At 42.1% G+C, this 27,179-nt stretch overlaps 1 protein-coding gene across 3 annotated transcripts in view; it reads left to right on the top strand.

Moving 5' to 3' along the window:
- The first annotated feature begins 1,821 nt into the window (after positions 1-1,821).
- The window catches only part of GALNT2 (polypeptide N-acetylgalactosaminyltransferase 2), a 147,401-nt gene continuing 122,043 nt past the window's right edge, over positions 1,822-27,179 (top strand). For 2 of the 3 annotated variants that reach the window (XR_006280084.1, XM_038396114.2), the window contains exon 1: positions 1,822-1,994. Coding sequence is in view for 1 of the 3 variants with exons in the window: in XM_038396114.2 (XP_038252042.1) it covers positions 1,884-1,994 (111 nt within the window). In the remaining 2 variants the exon portion in view is untranslated. The remainder of the gene's footprint in view (positions 1,995-27,179) is intronic. The other variant, XM_043511346.1, reaches the window with a different exon arrangement.

The following is a 27,179-nucleotide window of genomic DNA, read 5'->3' as shown; positions in this document are numbered from 1 at the left end:
TTGGGTATGTCTACTGGTGCTGTAATCACACCTGCAATTGCAGTGTAGATATACCCTTTGTCACACATTGTATCCCACATTCAAGCCTTGGGGAGGTTCTTTGAATGAAATCTTCAGATGCTGAACGACTACAGCACAGGCAGTCAGCCTTGGTATGAAAGGATCACCTCTCAGCTTCCAGGTCTGTGTAGTCTTCAGCCTCTCTGATGAGACTGTCAACAAAGTCTCTTCTCCGGTGAGCAGCAGGGGCAGATTTTTACACTCCTTTCCTAATGGCTACTGTTTTTTCCCCCTGCTAACAGAGCTTTTGCCAGTCCTAACACTGGTCTCTTGCCACATTCCCATACTGCTTAGAGTCAAGTCTTCTAGAGACTGGCAACAGATACTGCAGCCATTGGTGCAGATGGACTGGCAGAAGGGCAGCAGGATTGGCAGAGGCTGTTGGCATCAGTAGACAGAAGAATCATAGAAATATGGGAGCCTGTCAGTATATGCAGCAATAAAATGGACTAAAGTTTAAAAAAAAACTTGGTGAGATGATAGAGCAAACTTTTAAAAATCATGAATGTCAAGCCTAAATCGGATACCATGATGCTGATATATATGCTGTTTGTTTGGTTTTTTTGTGTTCTTTTCAGTTTCACATTCTTGTTTTATGTTATCTCACTGTGAGAGCAGATGGCGGTCAGAACTGAATAACAGGAGACCGGTCGCACCAAAAGGGGCCCAGCAAGTGACAAACAGAAGTCAGCAAATCCCAGTGAGAACCAGGAGCAGTGCGGCAGCTATCTTGGGCTGCTTAGGGGTAGAGTTGAGGTAAGTGGTGGCCCCAGCAGAAGGCAAGGGAACAGTGTCAGGAAGAGATGTCCCAAAAGCAACAAGTCAAAGTAGGGGTGTGGGGCCCTGCATGGGTGGTTTACCCTTGGGGGAGGCTCCAAGCAGGCAAGGAAGAAGAATCCCTGTACAACCTCCAAGCCCTGCTAGAGGGATTTAACGTTTAAGGTTGGAGTACATCTTAAAGATTTCCTACCTATTTGAATAAGTGTCTGTGCTAGGGGGTTGCACGGATTTAACTAAATCAGTTTCTAAACCGATTTAATTAAACCGATGCAGTTTTCTCATGTAAACGTGGTCTAGGTCAGAGTGGGTTACAAATAACAGGTCAATTGGCTAAACTTCACGGAGAAAAAGATGACGATTCAGTTGCAAACTCTTCCTGTAAACAGCACCACTTTCTTCACAGCTGCCTCCCCGCTTAGATTAGCCCCTTCCCTTCTTCGATAAAGAGTCCCTTTATGAAAGCGTGTCTCTGGCTCCCATGCCTGCGCGCCTCCGGCTCCTACGAGCGGGCAGCCCTTCGGGGAGCAGCGCTGCGTTTGGGTGAGAAGCTGACCCCCACGCCCCCTTGGCGCTTCATTCCCCCCCCCCCCGCTGCCCCTTACGCCTGCGAGAGCGGGGCGGGGCGGGGCGGGGCCGGCTAACTCTCCCTCTCCCTCTCCCTCTCCCTCTCCCTCTCCGGGGGCTTGCGGCAGATGCTCTCCCAGGGTCCCAGCCCAGCAGCCCCTGCGCGCGCCGCTTCGCCCAGCCAGCCGAGGGGCAGCGCCGGCCTCCCGCGGCGCTCCGAGCAGGTGGCGCGCGTCACGGGAGGCGGGCAGGAGCCCCGCCCTCTTCAGCCTGGGTGGGCGGAGCGGCGCGGGAGGCCCCGCGCGATGTAACCATGGAGACGCCGCTCGTCCTTCCCTGCCCCGCCCCTTGTGGGGCCGGGCGGCCGGGATTGGCCGGGGGGCGGGCGCTCGCCCTCTGCCCCCTGACCCTGCGCGGTGGCGGCGGCTGGTGGCCGTTTCCTGCTGGCCTGGCGGCGGCTGCACGGGGCGGGCGGGAGGATGCGGCGCAGGTCTCGGCTGCTGCTCTGCTTCGCCTTCCTCTGGGTGCTGGGCATCGCCTACTACATGTACTCGGGGGGCAGCGCCGCGCTGGCCGGGGGCGGCAGGAAGGTGAGTGCGAGCCCGGGGGGCGGCGGGGCGGCGCGGCTCCCTTCGCCCGGCAGCGCCTCCCCGCTCCGGGGGCCTGCGGCGGTCTGGTCCCCTCCCTCCGGTGCGGGGGTTCCCCGCTCTCCCCAGCCCCTGCGGTCCGCTTCCCCGCCACGCAGCCTCTGCCCTCCCCGGGCGCGTGTGGGCTCCCCGCGGCGTGGCGACGTCCCCCTTCCCTATAGCGACCTGCTGGGAGGGGGGCCCTCGCACCCCGTATTGTGTGTGTGTCGGGGCGGGGGGGTCGCCTTGTCTCCCGGGATTTAGCCGCCTGCACACGGTAGGGGTTCTCCAGCTTCCCCTCTGTGCTGTCTCTCCTCCCTCCTAAGTGATGTGAGCCGGGGCTTTTCCCCTGGGGGTGGGCAGGGAGAAGTTGGGGGAAGGGGGGGGATTCGTTTCTTTTCCCCTCTGCCTCCTACGAAGGAGGGGAAGGGGGTGGGTAAAAACTTGTGTCCCCCCCCTCCTCCTCCCGCAGCACGTTTTAAAAGGCGGATGGTTTCTTTGTGGACTTCAGACTGGTTTCACCTCGTCATTGTATGGATCGCTCCTTCTCCAACTGCAACGAGCCACGTCCTAGGCTGTGGGGAAGTTTGTGAGGGAGGGTAGAGACTGGAGGCCGGGCTTGGGGCAAAGAGGGGAAGGGCAGGAAGAGATGTTCTGACTAGATATTCACCTATTGGAAAAAGCAACGGGTTAATTACAGCGTCTCTTAAATATTATTTGGTCGGTAGCTGGGATGAAGTCCCCTTTCTGTTTTCTCCTTATCTCTCTGGCTTCTCTTCTGCCACCCTTGCTTTTCCGCCTCTTCTTGGCAATTGCAGAGCCTCTCATAATAATTCTCTGCCCTTGTGTGTGTGTGTAAGAGGGTAATAATTCGGTTGTTCCACTTTTCAACCTAGAGAGGATAAATATCATTTTAATCACAGCAGTGGATATTTTTTTATTTCCCTGTCCCTTATTCCTCATTTTTCTACACCTTAGTTTTGCAATGCTTTAACAAAAAGAGCCTGACTTCTCAAATGCTTGCTTAGATTGAGCTGGTGCTCCACTCCTTTTTTTTTTTTTTTTTTTTTAGTGGCTCAATTAATAATGCTTTGAAACTGCCTGACTAGATACAATTCAGAAGTCATTTAATGTAATCATGTACTGTGACTTTTTAAGTAAATATTTTATAATATATTGTAACACTTCATTGGTCATGGAAATGTCAGGCTTTGGTTAGGTACTTTTATAGTCCACTTTCATATGGGCCCAAAGATCTTTAGACAGAATAACTTTTTTTAAAATATGAAACTTTAATTTTTGTAGTGTCAAATTAACAAAATATGTAAAATAAGTTTTATATTATTAAGACTAGCAAAGCCAGGAAGTTTTGACCTTAAAAAAAAGTTATGGGTAGGGATAGCAAAATTGTCAGAATGTTTGTTATTTTGTACATATGCTCATGTCATATCATGTAAAAAACCAGGGTAACATTGTTTAGCTAGGAATTTGCCTTTTAAATCCAAACCTTAATTTTTGAAGTAGTGTTTCACAATTACAAGATGGATCTGTATTTCCCATTAACGTTGATGGAGTTTGAATAGGTATTTCAAGACAGACATCTGCTGAGGGACAGATCCTACAGTAAATCTAGAAATAAAATCGTGTTAGTTCCATCAGTAAGAGTTTGTACAATGAGGGTCTGCATCTGAGTTAACGTTTTGCCATACTGTCTTTTCATAGTTCAGAATGAATTTACTATGCCATAACTATTGAAATAAAACTTTAATGTAACTAAATATTAATATATAACTATAAATACAAACTCTTCTTCTTCTTCTTAAACAGATACAGAGGGCTCATAGCCGAAATAAGTCTAGCATGTAATGGAATTAGGGCAGTGGTCTTAAAAAGCTCCTTTGTTGAGGGTCCATACAAGTGTATTTAGTAAGTAAAAACAGGCTGCCGATAGTATATAATCGAGGCAGGGAAAATTAGCTAGGACAAAAATCTTAATATTTAGAGAAATTAATATCAAGGGAAATATACTTGACACGTTATTTAACTTTATTAGTATTAAGAAGGCTGTGGTGTTGATCCTTTTTTCCAAATTTCATGACCAGTTACCATTCCATACAAAATTCAGTAAGTCTGAACAGTTGGGAGAGTTACAGCAAAGAGGAGCCGAGAAGAGTTAATAAGCATGGACAGGGTCTTAGCACTGGATTTAAAATATGCAAGACTAAAGTAATGCCTGGTACAGAGGAAAATGGGTATGGGGGCCATAAGAAACAAGTGGGGAAATTAACAATTATACATGGATTGATGATTTAGGATTCTGTTTTCTGTCAGCGAAGCATAAAATTTAATCCCAACCCTTAGAATGGTTTAGTGAATGTAAGTAGAGGAAGAGGTGTGTGAATGTAATTGCTTTTGAAATATCAGTAAAAGACTCATTGACTTAAAATGTCAGATCCTGAAATAAAGTAAAAACACACTCTTAGCTTTATGAATAGAAATGCTGCTGTGATGAATTTCTTGGTCCTAGATGACTCTGTAGTCCTAATTGCTCTCAAACTATTTCAGTACGGCAAAAGCACAGAAGAATCTCTTGTGGAATATCAGTTTTAGTAGACTGAGTTCTTGGCTTGCTCAGTCTACAAATTACAGAACTGGGAAAAGGGTGGTTCATAATTATATAATTAAAAGTTAGAATGCAAGTTACTCAGATTTCATTCATACAAAGAACATATGCTTATGTTAGGATGACAAAAAAGTACAAATCTAGGGAATAATAATCCATATCTATTGAATTTCATGGTATAGGCCCATGTTCTGCAAGATGATGAGGTCAAACAATTCCCATTGACTTCAGTATCTTTATTGATTATTTGTACAATTGTAGCCTAGGGGCCCCTAGTCATAGACCAGGACCCTATTGTGCTAGGTGGTGTACATACAGAACAAAAAGACAGTCCCTGCCCAAAGGGTTCACAATCCAAGTATAAGACAAGAGACACTGAAGTATATAGACAGATGGGGGAGTACAAGTAAACAGTGAGACAGTATTGGTTAGCATGATGGGCTGTGTGCAGTCCACTGTCTAACTTGTCAAATTTTTTTGTAGACATTGTGGCAGAAGAGAGTCCTTAGGAGGGATCTGAATGTGGATAATGAGGTAGCTTTGTGGATGTTTACAGGAAGTATCTCCCAAGCATGTGGAGCAGCCTGGGAGAAAGCACAACTTTGACAGTGCTCACTACGGTGCATGACTGGGTCCCTTGAGTAACGAGGACTTTATCTTTTTCCCTTATTAGAATTGTCTGACATCCTTAATTTGTGTTTCTGTTTGGTTCTTCACTTGCGGTCTTTCAGTGCTTGCACTGCCTTATAAAGAATGTGTGTAGCTAGTAGTCTATACTTTTATTGAATTAAGCTATTTGGGTTCTATATAAGTAATGTGCTAAATAATGATGTGCATCAAAAACCTAAACATGGCTTATCAGAAACACAAGCCATGTAGTAATTTGGCTACAATTTTGGGGGATGGTGAACAATGGTTGCCTTTTATGAGGTGGGATATTTGATTACTTACTGTTTCAAAAGTAGCATACTTCTGTGATTTATTTAGCACTCTTTTGCCAGCAAGTTCTGCTTATTCATTCTTGTTCAGAACAAATGAACTTTCGTGACTGCTCCCGTTTTCAAAGCTGGAAAATGTCTTCTGTTGGAGGTACGAAATGGTACACTAGTTATTACTTGGGTAATATTTCACAGGGACAATCAGATTCTGCTCAAGTTAATGTGTTTGTGTAAGGCAATCGTAAAAAGGCTGTTACCCAAACATATTAGGATTTCCCTGGCTGATTGCTTGGCTTTCTACAGCAATGGAAGAGAATGGGTCTATCAGGCCAGAAGCTCCCACTTTTCCCTCCAAAGAGCAGCAGTTGGAGGGTCTCATTATTTTCACCTAAGGAATCTCTGATAATTGGGGTGAGCAGGGCCACTACACCGCAAATAAAACTAGGAGCCACTCAGCTCATCATATGGGTAACTCTCTGCAGGATTGTCTTAAAGTTCAAAGTAAAAAAGCTTGTAAAATGGTTCCAGGATCTGTTAATCTCTGTTATTCCAGGATGTTTTGTGGCCTAGTAAAACTGGAGGGATTCAGAATTACAATTAGCTGAGCCACAGGGAGGCAGCTACTCCTGAGCTAGCTGTGTGTCTCCTCTCTACAGTTGATTTTTCTATCCTTCTCCCCATATCTCTATAATATAACCCTTTTTTTTTAAACCAGGACGTTAAGTACAATACTGTTAAATGAAGCATATATAACAAATATGAAGGCGAGAACAAGAAAACTACATATAGAAATATGACATTTCAAATTTATTTTTGTAAGTTTAAGTGGAAACAAAAGGAAAGGTTTTTGTCTAGTTTTTCAGTGATAGTAGTCTGTCTTGTTTTAGCCTACTTTTGTCACCAAAATGAAACTTCCTGATAAGTGGCATTTTTAATTGACAGTGTCCATTTTAAGTTGTAGCATAGGACATGTCAAGGAACGTATATAGAGGCTCTGGGCTGTTTCGGGGAAAAGTATTTTAAAAAAGTGTGGGAACTGCATGGAGCCTTCTCAACTTGGCCACTGTTGCTTGTGTTTGAGGTAACCCTTTCTGCCCATCTTATAACTTGAGGATTATGAACATATAGCCACGCAGGGAGTTTGAGTTTGGGCTGCTATCATTTGAGATAATAACTTCTTATCCTATATGTTCTTGGATTTAGTTTGTTAGTATCTGTGTTAGGATGATTTGGCTATTCTTAATCTTGAACAGATACCGTAACTAGTTCTGTATGACTCTTCTCTCTTCTTGAGTTCTTAATTTTCTAGAAGGAGCTTGGAACTAGAAGACAAATGATGCTCCTTTGTTTCTTGGAGGTAATAGGTAAGGCTAAGATTTTTGTCATGGATATTTTTAGTAAAAGTCATGGACAGTTCACGGGCAAAACAGAAAAATTAATGGAAGCCGTGACCTGTCCCTAACTCTTACTAAAAATATCTGTGACAAAATGGGGATCTACAGCTCCGCACACTACTTCAAGAAGGACAGCTGCTGCAGGGACTAGGAGCTGCCTGCAGCAGCTGAGGGCTGCAGGCAGCTTCGAACATCTCTCACTGCCTGTGGGGGCTGGGAGCTTGGATTTCCCTGCCACCCATGGGGGCCAGGAGCTTGGGAATTCCCCTGCCGCCACCTGCTGGGAGCTTGGGGGGGGGAGAGTTTCCCCTTCAGTATCCACCGCCACACAGCAGGGAGCTTGGAGGGGTTTCCCCAGCAGTGTCGCTCCCTGGCGGCAGAGTGCTCGGAGTGGGGCGGGTCTCCCGTTGCCGGTGGTGGCAGGGAGCTGCGGGGGCCAACAGAGGCGGTGGGGGTACCCCACAGCTTCCCGCTTCAGCAGGCAGCAGGGGATCTTGCAACTCCCGACCACCGCAGGCTGAATTCATGGAGGCCACTGAAAGTCACAGATTCCATGACTTCCGTGATCTTCATGATTAAATCACAGCCTTAGTAATAGGTGATGCATTATTTTTTTCTTGTAATTTGCCATTCTTCATTTGAAAGGGAATTATGTGATATGTTCTTTAATTACTGTGCCAACAAGGCTTTTCTTCTTTCACTGCAGTACAGAAAAGTATTTTGAAAATGTAGTTTCCGTTTATTAAAGTCTCATTTTACAGAATTATTTTAGTATGCTTTGATTGACAAAATGACTCCATGTCTGTGGTAGTTTTAGTCAGTCACCCTCATGGAACATGTCTTGTGTGAAACATGGTTCATGTGCAGCGACAGACCAGAATTATGTAGTAGGCTCTTTCCCTGTTGCCTATGTACTCTTTGAGGTGATATTTTCATGGAAAACCTCACACTTGCGTGGGGAGATCATGGGAAACTGATATTTAACTGCAAGACACCTGTCACTTTTGTTCTTCTGTTTAGTGATTGTCTTTGGTCTCAATGCTGATGATACCATTCTTAAGTTACGTATGGTAGATATGGATAAGGGAGCTGTGTAGGGAGAATTGTCTAGTTGTTAGAACAGGCAATTGGGGAAACAAGACTTGGATTCTATTCATAGGTCTTCTGTGAACATGGTGTATCATCTTGAGCAAGTCTCTTAAACTGCCTGTCTTTTAGTCTCCATTTTGCATGGTTTAATGAGGTTTAATGGTTGTAATTCTCAAAGTATTATTCCATATTCCACTTTGATTTGCTGCTTCACTATGGTTTCTGTATACATCAACTTTAAAACTGAAGTGATGTTGCTCTTTGTATTTAAGGTTCTTCTGTAAATGGAAATGGCCCCCGGGAGCAATGCGGTTTAAAAAGTGTAGAGAATGAATGATGTGAGGCATAAGCACAATGCCTGTTTCAGTTTCTTGACAGTCATGCAGTACAAGATTTAGTGTAAACACCATCTATGCTCATGAGGTGTGCCAGCTCCTTCCAAAAATACTGTTTGATATCTGATGCCTGTCTGTGATATAAATATGATGGCATTTTTTTTCTGTTGAAGAATCTTTTGCTTTTATCCATACAAAATGCACTTTCCCATCCTCACTGTCAACTACTTTCTTCATATTAAGGTATTCTCACTTAAAGATTTAGGTTGGACATTAGGGAAAAACTTCCCAACTGTCAGGGTAGTTAAGCACTGGAATAAATTGCCTAGGGAAGTCATGGAATTTCTATCACTGGAGATTAAGAGCAGGTTAGACAAACACCTGTCGGGGATGGTCTAACCATGAGTGCAGGGGTCTGGACTGGACTAGATGACCTCTCAAGGTCCCTTCCAGTCCTGTGTTTCTATGAATGAGACAGACTTTTCTGCTCCTTTCTACTGAACTTAAAACTACCTGTATCCAGAAACTCTGCTGCTCAGTGTACGCTTTCTTATCAAAACATGGTAATTCTATGTGACTAATTTTTCTTGTAATATTTTGATATACTTTTGCACAAACATCTTCATGTAATTTTAAAAAATTAGCAAAAAAAGCCCTACTGTATCCATGAGGGGGCAGACATTGGCAAGAAATTTCATAGATGCTTGATTCCCTGTTGCACCATGTACCAGAGGTGCTTGAAATACAAAGGATTCACTTGTGGAAAGGTTATCCAAAGGATTGGCACAAAGCTAATGTGTTATGAGAGAACTGGACTTGACATAACCATAGCCATCTTGTTCACTTAGCCACCATAAGCTGGAAGTGAGGACACCACAGAGTCAGGAAAATTTTGGCCTTGGCTTAGGCAGACAGAACAAAAACATCTGCACAATTGCAGTGTTACTAACTGAGATAGATAAAGTGACAGGATAGACTCATGAGAAATGTGTGGGGGGAGGGGAGGGAATGTGAATAGCTAACCTTGATCTGGCTACCCGAGTTTGTAAGTTTCTTGCTGAAGTTGCTTTGTTGATAAGTAGAATAACGAATTATTTGCTCTTGGTAGGGAGCTGCTTCAATGCCTTGGTAAAGCGATGGAAACTTTACTTCTTGTTAACTAGTTGATTTGGCATCAAGCTGTTGCCATCTGATGGTGTGTTGGCATAAGTCAGTGGTTTTCAGCCTGTGGTCCGTGAACCGCTGTGTGGAGTCTGCAGACTGTCTAAGATTTCCAAAGGGTCTGCACATCCATTCAAAAATTTGTAGGGGTCCGCAAATGAAAAATGTTGAAAACCATTGGTCTAAGTGATCAAACGTCTCTGTCCAGCTATTAGTAAACATCTGTATCACGAAACCTCTACTACAGCTGGCAGACTCAGCAGAAAGGATAATGAGAGTTAGTCTCTGGGTGAATTATCTTTTCATTGGCTAGCAAAGGTTTTATCTGATTAGTGTTGAGGCACGCTGGCCAGTCAGTGCCAAAGAGCCTATGGTATGGACACTGCCATTATATCTGTTCTGTCAAGAAGTGGACCATTTCAGTCTTCATGGCTGTCAATTCAGCATCTTTCATAATCAGTAAATCTGCTCAGTTTTTTACTATGTACCAGCTTCTTGATTTTGCCAGATGCTATTCTATAACGTTCTATTGTATAAGCTGAGCAACTTCTGTAACATGGCTCTAATTTTATTATTCTTGATTTTTTTTTGTGTTCTGAGAAGACCGTGTATTAGGTTTTTTTAGGCTGTCATTTGCCATGAAAATCCCACTGAGATGCAGTTTTTACTGTGTGATTTAATTTCAACAAATTGGCAACTGATTAATATGTGGAGCAGTTATTACCCATACATAATACACTAGTTGATACTTTTTTGAAATTTTAATTAGGAAATGTTCTTTTTAGTTCCATCAGTTCAGCATCTGGCTTTCTTTTGAAGTTTTCTGCAGATGATGGCTAAATGACAAAATAATAATTGTAACACTTACAAAAAGGACTCTTTGTGAAATCTTTGGAATGGTTATATCATTTACCAGATTCTTTAGAGCTATTCTTAATACCTCTAAAAATGATAAATCAGTGACAAAAAGGACCGATTACTTGCTGAACTATTTTTCTTCCCATTGGATATATGCAGAAATGCTCTGCATCCTGCCACAAACCCATCCCTTTGGAAAAGATTATAGTTATTACTGAGGTCTACGGTATGCAGTACCATGTGAGTTAATGTCCTGTGCCAGACTGTAGTTCAAAGCCAAAGTCTTTGGCAAGGTTCCTAGGTAGTGGTTTCAGGTAAGACATTCATAATTTTTAATTCATTAAAATTTCCTTTTTAAATGAGAATTCACATATGTGCGACACCTTTAAATTGAAATCTGAAGATGACATTGTAAACATCACTTAGCTATTTCAATGCTGATCACTTTTAGTAGAAATTTATCTGATATTAAACTTAATTTTGTACATTACCCACAAGTTTTCAGTTTTAGAATTTCTGTTAATTACATCATAGAAAGTGGTTGGGGTGAAGGTGGATATTTTGGTAACTGGATAGGGGACATTTGGGCTTTTGCCACTTGAGGTTTGTGGAAATAAACTTCTAGCTAATTTCTACTAAAAGTGATCAGCATTGAAATAGCTAAGTGATGTTTACAATGTCATCTTCAGATTTCAATTTAAAGGTGTCGCACATATGGGTTGTTGAGAGGGAGAGAAACTTGGGCTTGTGCTCATTACAGCACAGAGTGGGGGGGGAAAAAGCACGTTTGAAACTTTTTTTGTGGAAGCCTAGCATCAGAAATTCAGGTCCTTTCTAGGTTGCAAGACTGTTGACTGGAGAATTAGTGGTATCATAAGAGCCAGGAAAGTAAAAACTGAGCAGCTGAAGAGAATGGATGTTTAGACTCTTCAAATTTGTTTTTATTTTAATGCTTAACTCTCCTGCAGTGCCGGATATCTATGATATAGAAAGCCTTTACTAAACTTGTAGAACCTTAAGGTAAGGTGCTATGCCTCAAAAATATCCCCAAGACCGTCCAAAAATTCTTGAGCAAACAGGTAAGACCAGATTCGATGTTCCTAGTATTTCTGACGTTAAAAACAATTATAAAGGTCTGCAAGGCATTGTTTTTATTCAGTAAACCTGTAAATAAAGGCACAAGCATAATTAAAAAAAAAAATCACTGAGGTTGCACTTAACCCGTTGAGATGACTAGGATGGTTCATACCTCTTAGTTTTATTTCAGGCTATTTGCAAAAGCAAGAATACAGCATTGTCTTGATTTACACTCATCTTGTCAATATTTTCAAGTAACTGAAATAGTGTACATTCTCCTAGAAAAGTCTAAGATCTTGTCTTCAGGAAGAACAGAAGTACTTGTGGCTTATAATGTGACTCTCGGAAAACTTCTCACCATTATGAACACTACTTTAGCAACGATGGAAACGCCAGGAAAAAGGCTGCCAAAATTGTCTTTAGTACTGGTTTGACTATAATTGTTAGTATTGCATAGAACCCCAATCTTGTGCTAAATACTGTAAAATCATAACAAACTTTCTATCCTGAAGAGCTTACAGAAAGGCTTGCTCCCAGAAGGGTTACTGAAACAGTGATAAAAATAGTGTTGGCAGTTTGTGGTCCTGTCTACATTAGTTTCCAATACTGCTGTGTCTTGTTGCTGTTTTCTTTTTTAAAAAAATTCCCTAATTTAGACAAGTCTTAACAAGGAAATTAGCTGGCAAAGTAGACCAGCAACCTATTTAGTGCCGCGCAGGTACTCGGGAAACCCATCCAGGGAAGGGGTGCCCTGGCCCCAACATAGCCAAGCCAGCCCCCAACTTGCTGGCCGGAGCGCCACTACCCCGGCCTGAACCCTGCTGGTGCAGCCCGGAAGCGGCTGGGGCGCCCCTCCCTGAACCCACGCCCGGCCCAGACCTGTCACGGCTGAAGCACTCCTCCCTGAACCTAGCCCAGCAGGTGCTGAGGGAGGGGCACCTATCCTGCAGCCCCAGAGCCTCCATGGTGGGGAGAGGCACCTCTCCCATCTCCAGCCCAGGTGCTGCTGAGGGGAGAGAGGGCTGGGGGGAGTCCTCTCTCCCCACCATAGCCCTGGAGCACCTCCTGCACCCTCAGGCAGAGCCCCTGCACCCAACCCTGAGCCCCCTCCCACACTCCAAACCCCTCGGCCCCACCCACACCACATGGATTTTGTTATGTGTACTGATATGAAGGTGATGTGTCACACACCACCTCCATATTGGTGCACGTAACAAAATTCATTCTGCACATGGGTGGGAAAAATTAGAGGGAACGCTGGCTGTGATATCACTGTATTTGTTTGTGTTGCGAGATGGTTTATTTTCCCCTCTTCTCTCCTGCATAATACATGCTTGTCCTGAACTGAGGGTTCAGATTATAAAACTACTTCTTGTTTCCTGTATCTGAGTGACTTTCTGCAATCATTAAAACATGCTGTGATACTAAAATAAATGGCAAGAAGGCTTAATATTCTGAGGTAGTGTCAAATGTCACTTTCAGTTTTGGGAGCTATAATTATTTACTGCATGTCTGTATGCAAAGACTTTATTGCCTGTAGTTCTGTTGTCTTGCTCTCACCTTTTTTGTGTGTGCTTATTAGTTTCTTGTTAGCAGTCTTTAGAGCAGTTGTTCCTGGTATTGTCAGTCACAAAGTGTCCCTGCCAATTAATTTGAAAGCATTGATCTAGAATGACTGACAAGATAAAGCAGCATCCTTATCCTATCCTTTCACTCACAAAAGACAAAATCTTCTGATCAGACAGTCCAAGCAGGTAAACTACATAGTCTTGGCTGTAAAAATTCCACTCTTTTTGTGAGCATTACCTTTCTTAGTTAAAGAACATGGTCTTAATTATTCCATATTAGGATTCCTCCTGTAAAAACGGTCTTCATTATTTTGTAGGTGTTGAAGTAAAATTACTGACCCATGTACGGATGCCTTTTGTAATGCTCAAAATATCACAAAACCCCTCTTACTAAATAAGCCTGTCTAGCTATTCTGCTCGCTTTTCCATACTCAGGCCTCAAAAACTCCGACTTTAAGGTCGGAAGGGACCATCGTGATCATCTAGTCTGACCTCCTGCACATCACAGGCTACAGAACCTCACCTACTCCTGAAATAGACTCCTAACCTCTGCCTGAGTTACTGAAGTCTTCAAATCATGGTTTAAAGACTTCAAGTTAGAGTGTTAACCATTTACAGTAGTTTAAACCTGCAAGTGATCTGTGTCTCTGCCAGTCTCACCTGGGGGAAAATTCCTTCCCAACCACAAATATGACAATCAGTTAGACCCTGAGCATGTGGGCAAGACCTGCCAGGCAGATACCTGGAAAATAATTCTCTGTAGTAACTCAGAGCCCCTCCCCATCAAGTGTCCCATCTTCAGCAGTTGGGGATTTTTGCTACTGGCAGTTGCCAGTGGGCCACATGCCATCATAGGCCATCCCATTATGCCATCCCCTCCATAAACTGAGCAAACTGAGTCTTGAAGCCAGTTAGGTTTTTTTGCCCCCACTGCTCACCTTGGAAGGTTGTTCCAGAACTTCACTTCTCTGATTAGAAACCTCTGTTTAATTTTGAGCCTAAATTTATTGCTGGCCAGTTTATAGTTATTTGTTCTTGTGTCCACATTAGTGTTTAACTTAAATAACTCCTCTCCTTCCTTGGTATTTATTCCCCTGATGTATTTATAAAGAGCAATCATATGTCCCCTCAGCCTTCTTTCGGTTAGGCGAAACAAGCCAAACTCTTTGAGTATCCTTTCATAAGGTAGGTTTTCCATTCCTTGGATCATCCTACTAGCCCTTCTCTGCACCTATTTCAGTTTGAATTAATCTTTCTTAAACATGGGAGACCAGAGTTGCACACAGTATTCTAGATGAGTCACCAGTGCCCTGTATAATGGTGTGAACACTTCCCTGTCTCTACTGGAAATACCTCGCCTGATGCATCCTAGGACTGCATTAGCCTTTTTCACAGCCACATCACATCGACGGCTTGTAGTCATCCTGTGATCAACCAATACACCCAGGTCTTTCTCCTCCAGTATTTTAAATACACAAGCATTCCAAGAACTTTTCATTCAAGGCTATTTGATGGATTTTTTGGGCTTTCAATGTGTACTTCTAATTTGTGAACTCTTTGTAGTGTGTAAATGATGCTCTATAAACTCAGTGCAAAATTTAGGTGATTCGAGCTGGCTAATGTACAAAGCATTCTGCAATGTGGCCAGCCATGAAAAAGGTGGGACATTGCTTCTTGTCTGTCAGGCAGGTGATAGCCAATCCTGAAAATTCTTTTACTGTCCTCTTGGGGAGACTCCTGTTTTTTGCTATTTGTTGAAGTAACAGCTTCTAGTGACTCTGGCTGAGGTATTGTCTCCACTGCCTCAGCCAGTCCCTGGTTCGAGGTGTGAAATTGGGAGATAAACACAAGAGGAATGGGAGAAAGTGCTATGCATGCTGTGCTCCCCTTCAGCCCCACAACAGCTCCTTGGTCACTCTACCATAGCCTCATACAGGGAACATCTGTTGTCAGAAGACGGAAGGAGCAGTCTAGGACCAAGTGTGAATGTGCTTTACTTCTCATATACTACTCTTGCATATTAAGAGGCTTTCCTCAATGACGGCTCTGAAGACCAGAAGTAAGAATAAGAATCTCAGGAAAAAGTGACACCACCTACTTCAATGGAAGTAGAGGATCTACCCCTTCCCCCTCCGCCCCCCCAACCTTTAGTGATAACTACTTTTAATCAGGAGTTATAACCTGGCCCTTTTTTTGCACTCTTTGTAGTAACAATGACAAATAAGTTGGATGGCATTTCCTGGAGGGTTAATGGCTAGCTTTTGTGTAAATGGATATTAGCTGCACCTCAAACTATCAGCTTCTTTCAGCCAGTCACTAATCTCCAGGAACTGCCTTGTTCATAGATCCATCATTGCTTAAGCTTCCAGATTCTCGAGTTGCATGTAATACTGTATTTTAATACCAACTGACTCCAAACTTTCTCTTGTAGGCCATACTTGTAGATACAGATTCTCCAATCTCAGAAAGCAAATGCTGGTATGCTTATGTGCAACACTAATTAAACTTAAATATCATTAATGAGAGTATTGCATAAAGTATGTTTACTAGCATCACTGACTCCATCAACTGAAATTGAAAACCATACTAACTTTAAGGAGTTTCACTTAAAGCATCTGTGCAAACTAGGTATTAATGAATGGCACTTTTCCATATCCAAAAATGGACAGAGATTGAGTTTGAGGGACAAAGGCTGCTGTCACTACCAAAGCTCCTAGTCAATATCACTGCCTACCCTACCTCACCAAACAGCTTTATTCCACATAACATATTTCCCGCCTCCTTATGGGAAAGACTGCTTTTGTTTTAACCGCTCCCCCCTCCCCACATTAGCTGTTGTACATAATTATTCTATGCCTGCCTTTGGTATTGCCAAATCGTGGGTAGGAGAGGGAAGCAACTTAGAGCTGCCATGGAGGGAGAAGATACATGGACAGAAGGCAAAATCAACAAAAGGCATTTCTTTCAGCTTAAATAAACTGAAGAAACTATCCATGCAAGAGCTGGATAGGTGGTGATCCTAGTAGTTGCCTATACAAGTGATGACTAGCTTTCTTCAAGTTTGCGTAAAACTGTACATATTATTTGTTCACTTAATTTGAGGGGGTTTTATTGGGGTTGGGAGGCAGTTCAAGAGAAGTATATGTATGAAACGTATGCAGAGTAGAATTCTTCTTTTGTTGCACTAACAATATAGCGCTACTCAGTTTACCAGGATACATTTGCTTATCTTCTGAGTTTACAAGGAAATAAACAGCCCCATGCACTGTGAATAATACTGAAGTTTTAGACTGAGCTATTCAGTATGCACTTTTGCTGAGTTTACTTGGAGGCAAATAGTTATTCCCCATTAGGTTAAGTACAGCATAAATAGTAAAAACTTTCTCCAAGTTTTGTTGTCTTGTACTACTGCCGCCGCCGCCGCCTCCTGCACACCTTGATTGCTTCCATACAAATGCTTTTGTGATTTTTTTTTACTTAATTTCTAGACACTTTAATTTAAGAAAATATATGCCATGTTGAACTATGGGTTTACATGGAAACAACTGGATTTTTATTAGATAGCTGGGAACTGGATGAAATCAGGTCTCGGATCTGCCTTAGTGAGGTCAAGCTTTTATTTTACAAAATCCTTTCATGACACAAGCTAAATTCCCCCCCCCCCCCTTCTTCTTGATCAAGTAAAATGTTTGGACAACTAAAATGTGTGATATGGTAGTGTGCAAAACTAAGGGGAAAAAAATTGCAGGTCAAGGGTGTTACCTTGTCCTAGAATGCAGGACTCTTTGAAGTGTATGTCCTTGACTTCTGGATTTTCAAATGGGGAAGTTCTTGTTTAATGCAAGTATATCTCTATGAAGATCTGAACTATGAACAGCTACAGCAAGAGGCAGAAAAGTCCATCTGGAGTAGGTGGTCTCAGCTCATTTTTGAAAGTCTTGGTCAAAAATTAACAAAATGGGGTTCAAACCTTTTAATTAACATTAAGGATTGTGTTAAAAGTATTCCCTAACCACATTTTAAAGAATTTTAATCATAATTACTTTCCTGAGATAGGTCTTGGTTTGATAATGTGACAGAATGACTGTCAAGGTTTGCCATCTTTTGATCTACAGCACAGATCTCCATCACTTGAGGTAACCAAGTCCCTGGTGATATTAATAGGCTGTTATCTTCTATGTGGACCAGCCACTGAAAGAGGAAAAGACAATTTGCCACTTGGCCTCATAAATATTTGATATAGTCATCTGCCATGTTAGAAACTTGGGTCCTATTCCCAACTCTGCCAAGACTGGCCATGTGCACCTTTTGCTTATTTGTGAAGTTTGTGTGTGTGTGTCGGAGTAAAGTATTTGCCTGCCTCATACAGTAGGGGAATAAAGGCCATGAAGTGCACAGAGCTATTAACACCAGTCAGTGGAAGAGCTGAGTTTAGAATTTGTGGTCTGCTCTTGGTTCCCAGCCAAGCATGCCTTCCCCTAGGCCAAAGCATAGTTGTCAAGTTTTATGCAGCTTTGTGTCACATTTCTTGCCAGTGATAAATAATTTTTATTTACCCTTCATGGTGCTCTGGGTTAGTATAAAGAGAGAGAACTGGAGATTTTCCAGTTCACTTTGCAGATGCTTGGTTGTGGGACCTGGGGTGACTAGAGAACTTGGAGAAACTAGTGAGATTTGACGAAAGTCAGGAGCTGTGTGTGTAAAGGGGGAATGGAGGCTTTTGGGGTAGGGCCTAAAGGAAAGGACAGAAGATCCTGATGCATCAGCTCTCGTTTTGTACCTGCTTCCCATTATCCTACCTCTTGCCCTCCTCGATCACTCCCACCCCTGCAACTTATTCCTCTGAATTTGAGTCAGGCTGGGTGGTGATTGTCCTCCATTGTGCCTGAGTACAGGAGTCTTTGACTGTGACTACACTGCAGACTTACAGCAGCAGCTGCACTGATGCAGCTGTGCCGCTAGAGCATCTGCACTAGCAGCACTATAAGTCAACAGGAGAGCTCTGTCGACTTTGTTACTCCAGCCCCCTCGATTGGTGGTAGCTATGTCAGCAGAGACCCTCTCCCGTGGTTCACACCGGCACTTAGGTCGGTGTAACTTAGGTTGATCATGGGGGAGGGAACTTATTCACTCCCCTGAGCAACATAATTTATACCGATTTAAGATGTAGTGTATGCATAACCTCACTGTTCTCTTTTGGTGCCTAACACTGTAGTGGTCCCCTGGCTGCTGGGGAAAAGCAATTGATGGAAAAGTCCTGCTGAGCTCCTGCAGCCCTGGACTGGAGCATGCCCAATGCAGGTGGAGTCTTTTGACACTGGTGCCAGCTTCTGACAAACCTCTGGTGATTTTCCAGTCTTTTTTTTAATTCAGCCCAATCTGGGTGAATTTTCATGGGGAAAAGCAAAAGATACCTCTAATCCCAGGGCTAAACGTCAAGCCCTTGCTCCAAAACACGGAGGTGATCGTCTCACAAAGAAATGGTTGGTTTCAGAGTAGCAGCTGTTAGTCTGTATCCGCAAAAAGAAATGGTTGTAACAGAACTTCTAACATTGGCAAAACAATGTCTTTTTCACTAATGTTCTCAGAAATGGCTAAAACTTGGGGGAGGGGAGAAGCCTGAGGGGAGAACTATCATGCAAAATTTCATCCTGAACACTTAATTTGACAGAGTTATAAGTTGCTGAAAACAAGATGTTATAATGAGAAGTGATGATCAACTTTAACTCTCGGTGTTTCTGCCCATAATCAAATATTAAAACTGTTTAACTATCTATGAAACTTGTGTAGGAACTGTAATTAGACTACTTCATGAATCTGCAAATGGCCATCAGTTGATAATGACTTTTGGTTGCTATACACTGGATTTGATTCTAGTTGGAGATCTAGAATGACAAGTTCCTATTATTAATACCCAGAGTTATTTCATAATTATAACTGAATTAGGGTAAACCTTGTTTCCGATCTTTCATGCTACCAATAATGCAAATGAGTGGTTGTGGCACAAGACGTGGCTTTGGCAGATGTACGTTGTCTTGATGTCGCAGCATCACAGCATGGGTCAGAAATTATTTTGGGAGGAGGTTTACAGCCATGGGAAAGTTGGAAGGTGAGCTTGTTAAGTTTGTGGAGTTACCTTCCCAAAGCAAAAGATATGATAGGGCTACACATTTTGAACTAGTCACTATTTTAGTCATGACTTCAGCCTATAGTTGTACTCTTATTTACAATATATTTGAGTTACCTATTGAGAGAAGTTTGTTATATTTTTGTTTTTATGCTGCTTGACGAGAGCTTCTCTTGTTCTGTTCAGCCTAGCAGTCTTGCGCTCTTTTTTTTTTTTACACTATTTAAAAAAGAGAAGTGCTTCTTGCCAAGTCCTATTCCAGTTAGCTTTGCTTCTTAGAGCACTAAACTATTGATAGGCACAAAAGATTAATTGGATTCTGATCATATGTAAGCAAATTTTCAGGAGCCTGAAGTAGCCTGAGAAATACTGGTGCCCACCTGATCAAAAAAATCCTTTGCCAGATGACTGGTTTTAGAATGCTTTCTTTAAAATTCTGCCTTTATTCCTTCTCTGTTTGCTTCCCCCTTTCCACTCCCTGCCTCCCCAATACAATTTTCTCCCTTCTAGGATTTAATTATAAGGCACGTTTCACAGGTACTTTCCAAATAATGAAATAGTTCTGTATGTGACTGTTAAATGTCCAGAGGGGAAGAGGGGTGTTATAGTGAGTAAATAAGCAAATGCTGTCTCTTGCCTTATAGCTGAGCAAAAGATTCAAATGAATATGGTGTAACTCAACTAGAAAAAGCTAGCACCTGTGTTTTCCCCAGAGTGTTTTCATTGTTTGATAAAAGCATGCCTGACTTTGCTTAGCATTGTATTGTGTGAAATTGCAGATAAAGTATTTTGTCTGATAAATAACAACTAATTTTAATCAGCTAACAAGGTTTGTAAGATTGTGCCATTCAAAATAATCTACATGCTCTAAAAAGTTTAAAATCCTCATATCTTGGTTCCCTTAAGACCAGCAGAATATAGCTGATCTCTTATCTCACATTACTATTTGTTCTCCCACATAAGCTTTAGGACAGCAGTTGGATATTAGTGCTGTCTGTTTTAAACACAAGGCTGTAGACCATGACCTGATGTTCTAGGTCAAAGGTTCTCAAACTTTTTTTTTTTTTTTTTTTTTGCCATGCTCTCCTTCAGAGATTCATGTTCCATGTGTACCCCTGTCTTGTCCCCAAGCCCCTGTTCAGCTCCCCTTAACCCTCTTGCTCTCACTCATCCAGCTCGTTGCCACCTCTTGCAGCTCCTTTCTTCCCATGGCCAGGCACTTTGTCAGGCTGGATCTCAGATTTCTTCCATAGTAGGAGATCACTGCTGCTCAACCATTAGGCCAACCTCAGAATTAGTTTAACTTTTCATCCAAAAACTTGTATGTTTGTGCACAAGTTACAAACGTTTTTTACAATCTGAAATACAAAGTGTAAAAATCATTTTTTGAGTAAAAGCTTAATATGCATGTTGAGATAAAAACAGCTGTGTCCCTCCATATACCCACTCAAAACACTCAATCTTTAGTAGGCTTAAAAATCCTGGAATTCATAATTCAACCGGATACTCTGACCTCCGTTTCAAATAACCTTGAAAAGTAGCTAAATGCAAAATATTGCTTTCTGAATCTCCTTTCATTAGCAGGAGGGTGTAGGCTAGTAAATGAGGTGCAAAGTCATTTATCAGTATATGCTGTGCACTGACCCAATATGCAGAATACATATGGAGAGTAGTCTGAGCTGCATGTGACTTAAAACAGAAGTACCACATAATAGCCAGTCTTCTGCTTCAGACTTCCTTAATGCTGCTTGTGATGTGCATTCCTAGAAAACTGATCAAAGTAGTCCCTGCCCCCCTCCTCCCCCCATATATCCTGGACTTAATTTGGAAGTATTGTAAAATAATCTATACAGACACGTTAGAGGCGCCAAAGGTTTTTCCTTTTGAGTCTTCTGTTTTAGAAACTTGTTTTCAGTTAGAATAAGTGCAGACAGTATAGCATGTTGTGTGGGGCCTGTAGAAACTAGCATTAAATCTTCAAAGAAAAGCTGCTCTGCACTCCACAGTGGTGGAAAGGATGTCGCTCACATGCTTAAGATTTTTAATTGGATGCATTAGGGTTCCAGTTTTCCAAATGCAGTCTATCGTCAGGATTTGTGTAGAATGGTACACGTGAAGAGTTTGCAAGGCCATTCATTGGTATCTCTGATGTTAAATGCAGTGTTATATTCACTTCTAATAGTCACCCACTCTGTACCTGTTTGAATGCACAAAAAATTGTCTGCGGATCAGTGTGCCTTGGGGTGAGGTTGCCACCTTATTAAGAAAAAATCATGTGCGAGTGAACTAGAACATAATTAAAAATAGTAATGTGTGATCCTAACCCACTGCCTGAAATGTGTCCCTTCCAGTAAGTGTAGGGAGCAGATTCATAACTTTTGAAGACAGTTTGTTGGCTGTAACTCCCAAGGTGTTTCTGTGATGATCAGGGTCCAGACATCCCCAGGGGAGAATAGAAGATTTGAAACTCCAAAAGAAAAGCCGTTAAATTAGCCAGTTGTATCCAGTGTTGTTGTACTGTTAAAATATATTGAGTAAGGTCTGTTATGAAAGCAGGGCCCCAAATCTGCTAGGAGCAGTGAGACTCTAGTACAGCTAGGAAATGTGAGCCAGGGCTCTCCTGGGAGTGGGTCCCTCCCTCCCTAAAGGGTCCCTCTCCTCTTCCCCTTCCCTCCCCTCCCCCCCAGTGTAAGAGGGCACTGCCATAAGGTGCTGTGTGTCAGAGCTCCCTTGGAATGAGGGAGACTCTTGGTGTTGAAAGTGCTGACAATTCATACTACCCTGGTAAGGTATAGGAAAAGCCCTGGTGTGAAGTAACCACTGGGGGAAGTAGAGATGTCAAGAAGGGGGAAAAGTGCCCCTTAATATATGGGTTTAGGGTGGTCATTTTGAAATAGCTTCCCCCATCCCGCCAGGTTTCAATATAACAGGAAACGCCCCGTTGCATATCTCAGCAAAAAAAACTTCTCTCACGCTGAACAGAATTATTCTGTAATAGAAAAGGAGTGTGCTATTGTGTGCACTGTGAAACAATTTAGCTCCTACCTGTTCAATAGGGTGGGTCAGGGTGTTAACAGACCACTCACCATTAGTATGGCTGGCGAGAAGAAAAGGAATTTTTCGTCACATTGCTATACTGGAGAGCATAGTTTTGCAGGAGTATTATATGGAGTTAAAATATATTGAGGGGTTGGAGAGATGTGCTGCCCAGAAAAGAGGGGGCAGAGGTGAAGCTTACTTCATGGCTTGTGCCCAAAACTCCTGCATCAAACTCTGTGCGACAGTCAGGGTCGAGATGACCCAAGTGGAGAACAGAAGGTTTAATCTCTTTAAAAAATAAATAAATAAATAAATAAAAAATAAAAAAAAATAAGCAGTTAGAACATAAGAATAACTGTACTCTGAGTCGGTGGTCCGTCTAGATCCCTACCCTGTCTTGTGACAGTGGCCTGTGTCAGATGCTTCTGGTCTTTAAGTCTGAGTTTTAAATACTCAAGTGTTAGAATTCTTGTAAACTTGTAAAATGCTTTTTTCATCTTCCAGTGTAGTTTTAAGATGGCATAGCTAGCACGGACACTCTGTATAAAGAAATAGTTGACCTCTGAATAAGTCTCCTGTAGATCATGCTCTTGATTCTTCAAAGAGCTCTCTATTTTCACCTCTAGGCTATCTTTAAAGACTCAAGCCTTATATGAATTAATTCATTTGGACCATTGCTATCTTTGTGTGCACTACTGCCTTTTTTACCTTCTAGCCCTCTTAGGAAGATGCTGGGCAGACTGCATTGCAGGACAGAGGCCCAAAGTGGACCCTGCACCTGCTCAGATTTCTCTTGACTTTGTTGGGGCTCTACAAGCTTCAAACTGCTAGAACCTGCATTGCAGGTTCAGGGCCAAAAGGTGTACCAAAATATTATTTTTAAAAAACATCCTTTTTTGTTGGTCTTGTTTGTGCCTTTTGGTCATCAGAAAATACAGCAAATATATTACAGCACGCGGCCAATTTGAATAGCTGAAGATCAGCAAAAGTAGTAAAAGCATCTCTACTGCCAGGCCACTTTTTAAAATCTGTGGTGGTCTTTCAGGTCATAGATGTACTTCTCCCTGTTCCGCTGCAGTAGACTGAACCTAATTGAACTTCTCAAAAGGTATCCAACACATTGTTGAAAGTGAGCACTTATCTTGCCAAGTTTTTGGAGGGGATGGTGGGAATAAAACAGAGGATTTAGGCATTTACATAATGATCAAACTAGTTATTCTTACTTAGTGTTCGTAATCAATAATGTATCATGAGAGGACTGGGGGAGGGAGGAGAAATGATTCATTGTTCAGGTAACTGATTCCTATGTATTTTTTTCCAGCTTGACTTTGAAGGAGAAACAATAGCAAGCGCTTTCTCAATGTTCCATGGTCTTATAATGTTTTAAGTCGAGAAATATTTGCCTGCTATTTGGTATTAAGAGTATAATTTGTGTGGAGAAGAGGCAATGAAGAATTAGCCCTGGAAAATTCCTGCTGATGCCCACACCAAGAGCAAAATACCTTTATATTAAAAAGCCTTACACTGTACCCTTTGTCCTTCTAGAGATGGAGCAAGTTTAACATTGCACTATGCTTAATTGGCTGGGGGAGCATCTGCCTGAATGTAAGCTGTCTTGTTACTTCTATTTTTAAAGAGATGCTATCCTCTGAAATGCTTGTGATTGGCTAATTGAAAGCATCTTTCTTTTTCTCATCACCCTTAAATGCTATTCCCTTACAATTCCCCCCGCTCCCACTTTTGCTCCCTGTTTGACTATAGGGGTCTTTTCTTTTAGTTTCTCCTGTGCTAACTGGCTGCACAGGTTAATAGTGAAATTGATTAATGCATTAGAATGATATCAAATGCATAAAATAAACTGAAAAGCTTCTCTGTTCTTTCAAGTATCAGAGCAGTAGCCGTGTTAGTCTGGATCTGTAAAAGTGGCAAAGAGTCCTGTGGCACCTTGTAGACTAACAGTCGTATTGGAGCATAAGCTTTCGTGGATGAATACCCACTTCAGATGCATGGGTATTCACCCACGAAAGCTTATGCTCCAATACCTGTTAGTCATAAGGTGCTTCTGTTCTTTCAGTTATAGTAGTAATCGGTGGTGCATAATAGGGGGCACAGAATTTTCGGGCACTGTCCCTTTTATGTAGATAAGCTTGTCCCAAACTATGCTGGAATTACTGCACAGAGAGGTAATTGACTACTGTTGTCAAAATAAATGCTTCGGTTATTAAGGGTAATATGTCTAGCTTACAGTAATTACTGACTTTAGTTCTGTAATTGACTGTTTCCTGAATGTGTACTTGATAACCTTAGATAGCGTGAAATGTTTCTAGTCTTAGAGTTTTTGTGCAGTGTCATATTAAATGTCAAATTGCCACAGGCTCCCAAGACAACTGCCCTGGAAAAAATGCTTCAAAAACAGTTTTCTACTGTGGGATTTGGGGGAGGGAAGGAAGAATTTTACTCTCCTGTTTCTTCTCTAGGATTTTATTTCCCAGGAGATGCTTACATTGGGCAAATGCGGTTTTTATAGGCATGTTTACACAGCCGATGTTAAAGCGCTGCCTCGTGTAGACAAGGCCTACCCTAAGTTAACCTCATGGCTTTGTTTTCCTTCATATACTTGTGTTGCGTTTAAACCTGTCAAACTAATGTTTTTTTTTAATCTTAAATCCAGGGCTGATACCATTTCAAATAACAAGGAGTACTTGTGGCACCTTAGAGACTAACAAATTTATTTGAGCATAAGCTTTCGTGGGCTAAAAAGTGAGCTTTAGCCCATGAAAGCTTATGCTCAAATAAATTTGTTAGTCTCTAAAATGCCACAAGTACTCATTCTTTCTGCTGATTAACATAGCTACCACTCCTGAAACATTTCAAAGAATGTGCTTGAAGCAAATACAGGACTCTTTTTCCTAACTACTGTGAGAAAATTTTACTTTTATAAAATATGAACAGTTTTCTTAAACTCCATATCCAAGGATTGCTCTCTACCGTCCTCTGAAAAACCCTTTGTTTGCTTTTATGGCATTTTGAATTGGGGGTGGGAGACAACACCTGTTCATGAAGAAATCAAATATTCTGAAGGCGAGTCTTGTTTGACTTTTATCCTAGCCAGCCCCCTGCCTCCCCTCTCCCTTCCTTTCTCCTGTTTCAGGTTGAGTGAATTGCTTTCCTTTCCTAATGGCTTTGGACATAAGTCTTTAGGAGGATATTGCAGAGGAGGAAGGAAAAAGTTGAGAGAGGCATTATTGCATTCTAAGGGAATTCTTGGTGACATATTGCAAATTCTTTTCCTAATGTCACTTGCTGAGGGAATAGAGCTACTGCAGTGTTAAAAGAAGGGCTGTGGTGTAGAAGTGAGAGGTATATTTACAACATCCTTTCTAGCAAACAGAACAGTGCTTTTTTGTTTTTGTGTGTGTGCGTAGTCTCAGATCCCATAACTAAATCTTTATCCCTATTTAATGCTGAAGACACTTCAGCACCTTTAAAATTAGAATAACTTTCTTTCTGGAGGTCTAGATTTTTTTTTTTCTCCTTCTTTAGGATGAGGGATGGTAGCAAATTTTGAGCCACACAGATTTATTTGGCTTGTTCTGTTAGTCCTATTTACTCTGCATTTCCATAATGAATTTTCTTGAGTTTTACTATGTGACTTCACAAGAACAGCAGTGAACAATCTGGTAAATCTTTGGACTTATAAAGGCTTTATATTTTTCATGTTATAATCCTGTTTTGCCTTGCCACTGAAAAGGCAAATGATAGAACAAACAAAGTAAGCCTGATAGTGCATAAAACAAACAAAAAAGCCAAACCCACAACATTTTTTAGGAAGGACTTAGGGCCGATCTACACTAAGTTAGGTGCACATAAGGCAGCTTATATCTACCTAATTATATCAGTGTCTATACTACAACCTTACTCCCACCAATGTAAATGCCCTACTATACTGATGTAATAACTCCACTTCCCACAAGAGGTGTAAGTCTTATGTCTGTGTAGTTAGGGTGACACAGTGTCTGTGTAGACCCTGTGTTCATTATGTGCGCTGTCTTGTCAATTTCACGGCAGGAGTTGTGAAATTGACAAGAAAGCCCCTGTTCACTGGGAGAGCTGGGCAGCTTTAGACCCCGCTTTCATCTGGAAGACTGGGCAAGAAGCCAGGGCGGCTTTGGACCCAGCTCCCAGTGGAGGGCCAGGCAGCTGTCAGTTCAGAATCGTGAAACTGACAATGCTGCCGAGCTTCCTGCTGGGAATTGGGGGTGGGTTGAGAATCCCCAGTGGCTTCCCACAACTGGTAGGGAATGTGGGCAGAGGGCGGCACAGCCAGGCTCTTGGCAGGGAGCTGCCAGCAGAGCTGTCATCTCCCCATGCTGCCCCTCTTCAGTTGGTGGAAACACTAGTGGTGGTGATGGTGTGCACAACTGACCAATGAGGGTAGTGTAGACATGCACCACCTCAGTAATTACCATGTGGGTTGTAAGTTGTCCTAGCTTAGGTTTGTAGGTAAACATACCCTCAGAGTAAAAACAAACAAAAACATCCCTTAATGTGACACCCCCCCCCCCAAAACTTTGCAACTTTCACAGGTCTTTTTGTTCCCATAATTTCATCTTGTTTTCACCAGTTACTTGTGATTTTCCTTTCCTAACTATGACAATTTTCTTTTCATTTTATCTTCTCTAATATATTGAAAAATCAATAGCTCCTTCTCGTTCAGTTCCAAATACTCTAGTAAACAGCATTAGGAAAGGGTTGGACTAGATGACTTTCTGAGGTCCCTTTCAACCCTGATATTCTATGATTCTATGATCTGTAAAGTGGTATTGGTAATTGCAAACTATGGTAGAAGCTCAATCGATGCTTAAATTTAAAGGCGGCTCCTATGAAAAAGAAGTGATGCCACTCCAGTAGGAAATCGGTTAGGTGAGAAATTCTGGGTT

Source organism: Dermochelys coriacea, chromosome 3, assembly GCF_009764565.3.
Source record: "Dermochelys coriacea isolate rDerCor1 chromosome 3, rDerCor1.pri.v4, whole genome shotgun sequence".
NCBI lineage: Eukaryota > Metazoa > Chordata > Testudines > Dermochelyidae > Dermochelys > Dermochelys coriacea.
Note: the sequence above shows the minus strand (reverse complement) of the source record. Positions and strands in the feature narration are given on the sequence as shown.